General features: G+C 67.6%; 1 protein-coding gene across 1 annotated transcript in view; it reads right to left on the reverse strand.

The window, feature by feature from the left end:
* ARHGEF16 (Rho guanine nucleotide exchange factor 16) overlaps positions 1-1,997 on the reverse strand; it is an 11,820-nt gene extending 9,823 nt beyond the window's left edge. Inside the window, exon 1 of the mRNA XM_077763757.1 lies at positions 1,413-1,997. Coding sequence (XP_077619883.1) covers positions 1,413-1,997 — 585 coding nt within the window. The remainder of the gene's footprint in view (positions 1-1,412) is intronic.
* Between the last annotated feature and the right edge of the window lie 8,743 nt (positions 1,998-10,740).

Genomic DNA, 10,740 nt, shown 5'->3' on the forward strand with positions numbered 1-10,740 from the left:
AAGAAGACCCAGAGGAGGGGGGGCGCGGGGGGGGGGGGGGGGGGGGTGGTAGGAGGGGCCTCAGAAGGCACAGGGGTGGGCACCAGGGCCACACAGGGGCGGCAGGAAGGGCAGAGGCTGGCAGGTTAGCGTCCAGCTCCCAGTGCAGGTTTGGGGTCCCAGCAGCGGCCGGCAGGACTGCAGAGGCAGGTGGGGGCGGGCAGGGTCTTCAGCGGGGGCCCCGCACCCCCAGCCCCCCAGCTGCCCGCACAGAGCCTGCCCTCTTAGCCGGGACATGGTTCTTCCTGACCTTGAAGCTGTGCCGGCTCCAGGGAAGGGAGGGCAGGTGTCTCCAACCAGCTGAGGCCGGAAAACTCCCCTGTGGCTCTGGAAGGTGTGGTGCTCCTCCCAGCGNCTTTATGCCTCTGGACCACCTCCCTGCCCCCGCCCTGAGTGCCGGGGAGCCTGCCCCTCCTCTGTGCTCCGCCAGCCCCCCGCATTCCCCCAGCCCAGACCTGAGCACCCCGGTGCACGGCTGCCCCCTCGTTGCCCTGGGAGCTCGCTGGGGGCTGCCTACGGGGCTGCAGGCAGTACCCTGGCACCGGGTGTGCGGGAACTCAGGAAACATCTGACGGAAGTGGCAGCAGGCCGGGCCGGGTGCTGCAGGGCCCAGGTCCGGAGGCAGCTTCTGGGGCCCGGGCATCTCAGGGAGGCCCGGCAGGGTCTGCGTCCCACCTCCAAGGCCACGGGCATCTGAGGACAGTGGCCAGGGCGCACCCCTGTGCATGTGCTCCCACGGGTGGGCTTGGCTTCACCGCAGGCCACGGCCACAGCTCACAGTCCAGGTGATGCCCCCGGAACATCAGCTCTGGGCACAGGGGACCCTGGGTCAGGGCTCCCTTCCCCCTGGCCATGTGCCAGGCTGGTTCCCTCCAGAACCGAGGCAGAGTGGCTGTCGGGCACGGAGGGGAGGGCATGCACGTAGAGAGGGCGTCATGCTTCTCATGAGTCCCCGACAGGGAACCCCTCAGGCAGACCCACCCGCCCCAAGCCAGGTGCTACTGTGAAGCTGGCACTGAAATATATCCTTCGGACAGGCCGGCTCCCCTCGGGGCTCAGAGACAGAGGCGGGGCCCCACTGCGGCTGAGGACTCCTAGGGAACTCAGGACCCCGGGCTCCTGGGGAACCTCTCGACCTTCCAGAGCCTCGGCTGCCTCATCTATAAAGTGGGCACGGCACGCTCACACTCTGCCCCCAGCCTGCCTGTCAGACCTAACCAGACATGCGTCAGGAGCCCGCACGGTGTGGGTGCTCACCAAATGGCAGCCGCAGGAGAAAGGTGACCTTGACGGTGCGGCTCCGTCTCTGCCTACGAGCCCCCGAGGCCCCTGGAGGCACGGCCTCCCCGATGTCCAGGCCAACAGGCCCCTACCTTATTCTTGGCCGGGCACCGAGCGGGAGGCTGGCTGGGCTCCTCGGCCAGAGCCTGGAGCTTGGGGGTGAGCTGGGGGGGCCCCTTCTCCCTGCCTGGCGGCTCCAGGCCCTGCATGGCGGCCCGGTAGGATCGGTTCCGCAGGTTCCGTCTCAGCGCCCCCCCGGGGCCCGCGTCCACGTCCATGTCGTCCAGGGAGAAGCTGGGGGCGGACAGGAGCCGGGGGTCCCGCCGGGCAGCCTCCTTGCTGAGCACGGCCGCCCCGAAGCTCTGGTGGCGGGCTGGGGTCTTGGCCTTGCTCGACACGGCCAGGCCCCTGGGGATCAGCTGCTGAGTGCCCATCTTGAGGGCCGCGGGGCTCTGCGTGCTCAGGACGACAGCCCGGGGCTCCGCGTCCTCAGGGGGCACGGGTGGGAGCACCGACGCATCGAGCCGGAAGCCTTCATTGTCCCTGACCTGCAGGGCGGCCCGGACCAGCGGGGGCCCGGACACCGGGTTCCCCTTGGCATCGAGCCGAAGCTCTGAGTGGAAGCGGTATTCCAGTAGCTTCTCTTCCAAGGAGCTGTCCGAGTGTCTCTGGGACATGCTGAGTGGCCACAGGGTCCTGGGGCGAAAGGGCAAAGGTGAGGACGGTGCGCACATGCACGGCCCCACCCACTGCCCCTCAGCACCCGCCCTGGCCAGAGACCCCGTGCAGGATGCAGGCTCAGAGGCTGGGGGCCGAATAGGGGTGAATGGGGGGCTCAGGCCTGCAAGAAACCAGCTGTTGGGACCAGGGCAGAGGACAGGCGCCCCTCGTGCTTCCTCTGGCGGGAACCCCGGCCGAGGACAGATCCCCAAGCCGGGGGTGCAGGTGTGCGGCAGGGAGGGGTGCATGGCCCTGGGCCCTGCAGACCTGAGCCTGATCGGCACCACCACCTCCTGGTCGCAGTGGGCACCATGAGTAACGCTGCCTGTGGGGCCGCTGGGACCCTGGGCTCCGCCGCACCCCAAGTCCCGGAGCACGCAGGGCCGGGCTCCACCGCACCCCAAGTCCCCGAGCACGCAGGGCCGGCCCCCGCCGCACCCCAAGTCCCCGAGCACGCAGGGCCGGGCTCCACCGGGCGGGGTTGGGGGTACCAGCCCACACAGCCAGCCGTCTGTATTCTCGGTTTGCAGATAAAGAAATGAGGCCCCGAAGAGCCCAGGAGCCCCGGGGACGTGGGCCAGGCTGCGTGGAAGACTGGGAGCTGACCCCCGGCCTCTCTGATTCCAGACCCTCTTCTTCGCCGCCCCACGTGGTGGCTCCTCCATGGCCGGCTGTCTACACAGCCTTTCACGCTCGGACCTTCGCGTGTTTACGAACTCTGAACACGGCCTACAACCCCGGTGTGAGGAGGCGCGCGGAGCACAGTCACTGCGTGGACGCAGGCCGCACGGGGACTCTGCCGAGACCGGAGCCCACAGCCCCCTCGGTCCCCCTGCGCCCCTTGGATGCCCGTGCCCCCTCGGTCCCCCGAGCTCCCCAGACGTGCAGAGCCTGCCGACCGGCGTGGGGNACGGAGCACAGTCACTGCGTGGACGCAGGCCGCACGGAGACTCTGCCGAGACCGGAGCCCACAGCCCCCTCGGTCCCCCGAGCTCCCCAGACGTGCAGAGCCTGCCGACCGGCGTGGGGCTGGCTGTTCGGTCTGGCTCACCCTGGGCTGAGGGCGCGTGGCTCTGCCAGTGTGGACGGGCCCCGCGCTGCCTTTCCCCTCGGGGCGGGGCAGAGCCGACATGAGCCTCCCGGGCTCCGGCCTCTGGCCACCGACCAATCCACCCTGAGGGTCAGCTCACCACCGCCGCCAGCACTTCCCTCTGCTAGTTTTTGTGCCTCTGATTCAAAATCCACAAAATGGGCAGAATAGNTGTGGGGCTGGCTGTTCGGTCTGGCTCACCCTGGGCCGAGGGCGCGTGGCTCTGCCAGTGTGGACGGGCCCGCGCTGCCTTTCCCCTCTGGGCGGGGCAGAGCCGACATGAGCCTCCCGGGCTCCGGCCTCTGGCCACCGACCAATCCACCCTGAGGGTCAGCTCACCACCGCCGCCAGCACTTCCCTCTGCTAGTTTTTGTGCCTCTGATTCAAAATCCACAAAATGGGCAGAATAGCAATAAATCCCGCCTCCAGAGGGTGCAGGAAGACCCACGGGCTCATAGGAGTAAAGTGCTCTGGGCAGGGCTGCTAAGTAGCGACACCCCAGCCNCTCGGAGCCCTGGGCGGCGGCGGCAGCCCGGCCCGCCACTCCGGCTCCCCCACCCCGCGTGAACTCCGCACTAGCCAGGCCTGGCCGAGAGAGGGGTTTCTGGTAGACTCTGACCTGCACGCACCCGAGTGGGGAGCCCGAAGACTCCAGGTTCTGCGAGTCCTCGTGTTCTGGGAGGTGCCTTACCGTGAGGGCATTTCACACTGTCGCCCTGAAACCCCGGTACCGCGACCACGCCCTCCACCTGCCCCCTCCCCCACCTTAGGCCCCAGACCCTGGACCCCAGACCCTGGCAGCCAGTGGCACGGCCTCTCCCAGCACTGGGCAAAGTCTGCCCGGGGACAGGAGGCGCTCCGGCAGGAACCTGTCGGGCGAGCCACTGCTGGGTGTGACCTCCGTTCTCAGCAGGGCGGCCGCACCCACAGGCCGGGAGCGCCACCGGTGCAGGGACCCGGGGCTCTGCGGGGCCGCCCGCTGTCAGGGGTGCAGCCGGCCTGGGCACCACTGCCTCCTCTTCCCTCTAACCTCAGGATTCTCAGAGCTCCCCGGGCACAGGTCCAAAAGTCATAGGGCACCCAGAGGCCCACCACGAGGGACGGGCGTCCCCTCCTCCCCCGCCCTGTCCCCACAGGCCACCGCTCCAGGCTCCACAGCGTCTCCCTGATTTCTGCTGCCCCGAGAGCTCCCGACTGCAGACGCCAGCCCCTCCCTGCTGTGTGGACGGGATTCCAGCCCAGGGCGCAGGGCCCGAGGCTGTCTGTGTTAGCACAGCCGGCTCGGCCGAGCAGGACGCCCCTGCCTGGCCTCCCCTCGTTAATAATTCCCTCTTGTTTACGGAGACTTCCCTCCGGTTAACTCCCCGCGGCCGGTGTCCCTGCCTTGCGCGTGTGGACAGCACGCTCCACGTGACCAGTGCATCAGCCCCGAGTTCTCTGAGACCCTGCCCCTTCCCCCCGGGCACCCCCTGCCCCCAAGTCCCATCCTGGAGTTTCCCTGGAGCCCCCCACCTTCCCGAGGCTCTGAGGCAGCCTCAGGGGAGGTAGATCTTTGTCCCTCGGGCGGGTCACCGGCTGAGCTGAGTCCCCCCCACGGGAGATGACTTTCTTCCAGAATCCGGGCGGCCTCCTCTCTGGTTGTCCAGCTTCCTCTCCTGGGGAAACACCGGACACGCTCCGACTTTGTCTCCCTGGACGATCGCAGCCTGGGGCGCCCCCGGCCCTGCGGAGGTGTGGCTCCCGTTCTTGGGGGGCAAGCCGCTGTGCCTCCTTCCAGCCCCTTCCTCGGGCCTCGTGGGTAGGTCTGGGCGCGTCCTGGTAATCTGTCTCCCATGCTCCCCCCGACCTGTTCTCTCCAGCCCCTCTTTCTGGGACAGCGTGGATGCGGCACTCACACCTCCGGCATTATCTCCACGCCCCGGCCTCTTCGTCCTGAGCATTCGCCCTCTGCACACCCGGTGGGAGACCCCAAGCCTTCCACCCAAACCAGCATTGTCACTTGCACATCCTGCAAGGAGCCTTCCAGAGCGCCGCTCCCGCGGTGCGCCGTCCCGCCGATGCCGAAAAGAAGCTCGTGGTTCCTTTCCGCTCCCTGGCCGTTCCCGTGTCCCCTCCTCCGTCTGCTTTGACTCAGCAGAGAAGATGGGCATCGTGCAGGGGTGTGCATGCACACGTGAGCACAGGCTGTTGCCCCACGCGCTCCTTGGGCCCCCCTCCCCCTGGCGTCCACACCCGCTGCCATTCCGCCAGCTGGTCTGCTCTGCAGTGGCTCTTCCTGGGTCCTCACTGCTGCTGCTTCGGCCTGGTGTCCTGGGGCCAGTGCAAGGGAGGGCCGAGGGCACGGACCCTGGCAAACGCCAGCCACGCTGTCCCGGCAATGGTGTTGCCAAAAGGGAGGCCAGCTGCCCCGCAGCGACCATGGGGTCAGGGGGGCGGGTCTGCTCCCCAGTGCGGCTCCTCCAGAGATGCCCGGGGCCGTGAGGGCCGTGTGCCCGTCTCCCCGATGAGTCCGGGGCTTCTTCAGGAGCAGGGCCCACCTGCTGTTCACACGCCCGCACGCGGCTGGGCCATCACGGTGAGTGCCCTGCCCTGCTCCCCTCTCCCCGCTTGCGCATCCTCCCAGGGGGTCCTGGGCTCTGTTCCCAGAACCCACCCACGCGAGCGCTTAGCTTTGAGCAGAAACCACCAGGGGCTTCCAGAGCCGTCCATGCCACCTTTCGGGTGACTTTCAGGTGACTTCCTGCTGCGTCCGCTCCGGGTGGGCGGGAGAGGGTGGTCAACTGTTGAGTCCTTTAAATCCGTGGCATTTAACTGTCCTTTCCACTCAGCAGCAGCCCCGAGGTGGGCAGCACACATGCAGGGGCAGGTAAGTGGGGAGCGGGGAGCGGCAGCAGGTGGGGACGGAGCAGGTGGCCGGTCAGCCGGGCCCCGCGGCACCACGGGTCCTCGAAGCCCGGCGCCCCCGCTCTGCATTCTCCGCAGCTGGGCTCCCGGGGACCCCGCGGGCTCAGGGCCGGCCCTCCCGCTGCCTGGCAGGCGAGATCAGTCCGCCTGGGCCCGTGGCTCTGCCCACAGCTGCTCCACAGCCACCAGGACCCAGTCCATCGGTGAGGCCTGTCTGTCCCTTCTGCCCTGGCTCCCGGGCCGGCTGACCCGACCCTGCCCAGGGGGGCTCGGCCTCTCCTGCTCCAGACCCTGGGCTTCGCTCCGGCTAACGAGCTGCAGGGATAGCCTTGAGCCCGGGTCATTCTGCCCGGCCAAGCTCAAACCTCAGAGCCACTCGGAACTGGGGGGCAGGGTTTGGCTTTATAAGTCACAGAGCACATGTCGCATGGTCCCATTTGCCAGGTGGCCGGGGGTGGTTCAGGGACTCTCAGCTGGGGTGGCTCTGCCCCCTTCAGGGACACTTGGCCATGTCCGGAGCCAGTCTTAGAGGTCACGGCTGGGGCTGACTTGCTGGCCCTGCCTGCGTGGGTGGAGCCCGCGGCTACAGCTCCACACCCTGCAGTGCACGGGACGGCCCCACGCCAAGGACCCCGGAGCAAATGTCCGGGGTGCCGAGATGGAGTCCCCTTCACGGGCGGGGGGGCAGGGAGACCCACTGACCACGCCCAGCCTCGCACACAGCCTGGCGGCAGGGAGGGGCCGAGCTGGCCTTCCCCCCCTCCGGCAGACGCTTCCTGTTGCCTGCGCCAGGAGGCTTCTGGGCTCGGGCAGCGGCCGCAGAGAAGACCACCTTCCCGGCCCAGTCTGCAGTGTCCACGCCCCCCGCCACAGGCCCGCCCACTGCTCCGTGGCTCCGGTCTCAGCCCAGACGTCCCGTAAACCTGGCTCCCGGCCCAGACTCAGCTGACATGCATGGTGTTTCCCCAGAGAAGCCCCTGAACGGGACAGCAGAGCTTGGACAGGTGACCACAGGTGCCTTCCCAGGGCCTTCTCCCCCTGAGTCCGCAGCCCCTCACCCATCTTCCGGGAGGGGGGCGTGTTCCCTCACTGGCAGGGGAGGAAACCCGGGCGGGGGGTCAGGCTGCCTGTCACCGGAGCGCGGGCGAGGAGCCAGGCCGGCGCTGACCTAGATCACTGTCCCTCAGGCCCGCAGACAGGCAGGGCTTCTCACCAGGAATAAAGACGCACGGACGGACGGACGGACGGTGGGCCGCACGAGCACAGTAACTGCCACGGGCAAAAATGACCAGGCGCCGAGATCGGTCTGGAAACCGAAACTAAAATTCTGGGCCCCAGACAGACGCAGGGTGAGTGCTGTGCCCATCAGATCACGCACACAGACCGGCCTGTGAGCCTCACCCGCGGGCCTCACAACCTCCAGCTGGGGCAGAGCCGACCCCGGGACCAGAGCCCCCCCCCCGCCCCCCCCCCAGCCGGTGCGCGAGCCCTCCAGTCCCCTTCTCTGTCCCTCCCTGACACGCCCCGCCCTGCCTGCAGGCTCGAGAGGAGCCCGGATCATTGGGGGCCACGAGGTGAAGCCCCACTCCCGGCCCTACATGGTGTCTGTGACCTTCGCGGGCCAGCACCACTGTGGAGGCTTCCTGCTCCGCGCCCGCTGGGTGGTCTCCGCCGCCCACTGCTTCAANCCAGCCCCCCACAGGCTTCTCCCCCCAGGAGGCCCACGGGAGGCTCACTCCCTCTCACTGTCCAGGTGACTTCTGTCCAAGGGACTGAAGACCTTACGTCTTCCGGGAAATCCCCAAGCTCGCCCGTCCCGCCCCTCTCTCCCACCAGGAGCAGCACCTGCGATCTCCCCGGGCAGGGCTGTCCTGTTCGTGTGGCCCGTGGGGAGCCCCAGAACAGCTCAGCGGCAACTGAGTCAGCGTCCTCTCTGTGGGCACACTGACTGCTCCCCTTTTACAGATGAGGAAACTGAGGCCCAGGGGCCTCATGGAACTTGCTTTAGTTCACACAGAACTGGGATTTGAACCCAGGGCCACAGGGTGTCAGGGCAGACAACCCCCCCACCCCCAGCCTCCACGCAGGAGGGGCAGAGGGTTCGGACCTCAAGGACAGACGAAGAATCAGGCCCTCGGGGGCTATGGGTCAGATGAAGAGCCACACCCCCCCTCGCCGGGCGCTGGGCTGAGTCCACCCGACTCTCAACACGGATTCTTGCCTCGCGGAGGGACGCAGACACCGAGGCTGGTGTGAGCGTGAACGGGGCCCTCAGCGCTCCCGGGCGGGGCCCCCCTCCACCCCCCCCCCGCAGCGCTGAGGGAGCGGGACCCCTCGGCCCCTGCCCACCACATCCACCCGGTGGGGGCGGCAGACCTCAGGTTCCCGGTGGGAGGGGAGCTGGCGGCTGCTACCTCCTGAGGCCAAAGGGGGTCTGGCCATCACTTTCTCCAGAGTTTGGGGGGCGGTTTTGTTCCCCCTCCTGACCTCCATTTCCAAAGGTCCCGGGGCCTCCTAAGCGTCTCCGGGTCAGATGTCTAAACGGAGACCCCGCGACAGAAGCGTCCCCCCCGCGGGGGTGGGGGCAAAAGAGAGGCGGGGGCGGGCAGCAGGNCCCCCGGCCTCGCCTGCGGGCTTGGGGCGTGGGCGGCCGGGCTGTGACCCGGAGCCGGCTCCCGCTCTCCTTCCCGGTCTGGCTAGCCTGCCTCCTCCTCCGGAAAGCCCTCCTGGAAGCCGACCAGCGCACAGCCGAATCTGATCTTCTCAAGGGAGAAAAGGGCCCGCCTTCTGGATTCTTTCAAAAGCGCGGCCAGCGGGCGGCCCAGCATCGCGCAAAACACTGGCTGCCTTCACGGGGTGCTTGTTGATGTGAAGTGTTGGGGTCCAGGAGCCAACGCTCAAGAAAACACTGGAGGGGCGCCTGGGGCTCAGTCGGTTGAGCGTCCGACTTCGGCTCAGGGCACGATCTCACGGTCCGTGGGTTCGGGCCCCGCGTCGGCTCTGTGGGGACGGCTGGGAGCCGGGAGCCTGTTAAGGATTCTGTGTCCCCCTCTCCCTGCCCCGCCCCTGCTCACGCGGTCTCTCGCTCTCTCTCTGTGTCAAAAAATAAGTAAACATTAAACAAATAAAATAAATAATAAAACACAGGGACAGGAGCGCGGGCAGGCTGGCCGGGCGCAGGGACCGGGACGGCCTCTACGGAGTCTGGAGGCCAGGTTTCCGGAACCCTGAGGGGCTCGCTGCTGTTGGAACCGGGTCACCTGCTCCTGTCCGGCCAAACCTGAGACGGGAGACCTCTCGATGTGTGTCAGTGGCCGGGTGCTTGGAGGATGGGCTGCCGTGTGTCCTGGGGGGACAGGGGTAAAGGAAGGGATTTTTACAGGACCCTGGAGGCCAGGCTGCTGCCAAGCTGAGGCTGCCTTTTGCCTTTAGCAAACGAACACACGGAGGCAGCTGAGCTCCTGGAGGAGGTGACTCTGTCTCAAGCACTTGTCAATGGGCCGCAAAGGAAGTGGGACCTTTTCTATCTCTTTGCACTTTGTCTTCCACATCCGTGGCTTCAATCACCCCATTTTACAGATAAGGCTACAGAGGCTGGGAAGGAAGGTGCTTGCTGGCCTGCACAGAGTCAAGCTCAGATGCAAGGCTGGCCTTTCCAGGTCTGGTCTGCAGTGGGTCCCCTGGGCGGAGACAGACCCATTTCAGGAATCAGGGTCCTTGGTGCCGCCGGAGGCGCCAGGGGCTGGGAGAGGTGACCCGCCAGGCAGAGGCCCTCCTCGTCGTCCTCCGTCCTCTGTCACCAGCCTCCCCAGCCCCCAGCCCCACCCCAGCCCAGAGTGGCAACTGTCGAGCGGGCTCCCCGCCCGGCACACCCCTGTCGGGAACCGCCTTCCCCATGAAGCCCGCCCGTCTTGCTCACACCCTGCCTGTGCAGCCTCCCCGCCCCCCTCCCCGGGGGAAAGCACAGTGATTATTTCCCCGGCTCTCGTCTCTGCGGAGACCCAGCCCCACTCAGGAGCCCCGTGGCCCGTCCGTGGGGGGCACTGAGCCAGGCTGCCTGCTGAAAGTCCAGGAGCCCTCATGGGTTTGTGCCGGGTCACGGGGTCCGTGCCTCTGGTCCCTGCTCCACCCCCCCTCAGCCGCCGCCGCCAGCCCCCCCGCCCGGGGCGTGTCTGTTAGGGCAGCTCGTCCAGGCGAAAGCCGACTACGGTCGCCCCTCTTCTTCCTGATGTCACAGCCCTTCGTCCGGGGCCAGCCCAGGGTTCATCTTCCTTCCTGCTTTCTGTCTCCTTTCACTTGGAGGTATTTACTGAGCACCTACTGTGTGCTGACCATGGTGCTCGGCATCGGGGTACAGCTCCGAGCCAGTCGGGTGTGGTCTCTGTCCTGGAGCCGCTGACTGCAGCGTGTGCAGCGGGGAGGGGCGTCGGCACCCCCGTGCCGCCCCCGGAAGGGTCAGTAGACCTGAGACCTGGCGGGTGAGCAGGAGTTCGCGGGATGAAAGGGGACAGCGGGGTGTCGGGCAGAGGCTCTGAGGTGGGAGGGCCTGTGGTCAGGGGGTGTGGGGCTGGGGTTAGGGCGGGACGGGGTGCGGGAGGACCGGGGGGCTGGCGCAGCCTTGCCACCTGGGGGCAGGGTCTGTCTGTCCTTTTCCTCAGGGTAGCAAGGAGCCACTCGGCTCAAGCAAAGGGACGAAGCCACCAGAT

This window comes from Crocuta crocuta, unplaced genomic scaffold, assembly GCF_008692635.1.
Source record: "Crocuta crocuta isolate KB4526 unplaced genomic scaffold, BGI_CrCroc_1.0 scaffold13, whole genome shotgun sequence".
NCBI lineage: Eukaryota > Metazoa > Chordata > Mammalia > Carnivora > Hyaenidae > Crocuta > Crocuta crocuta.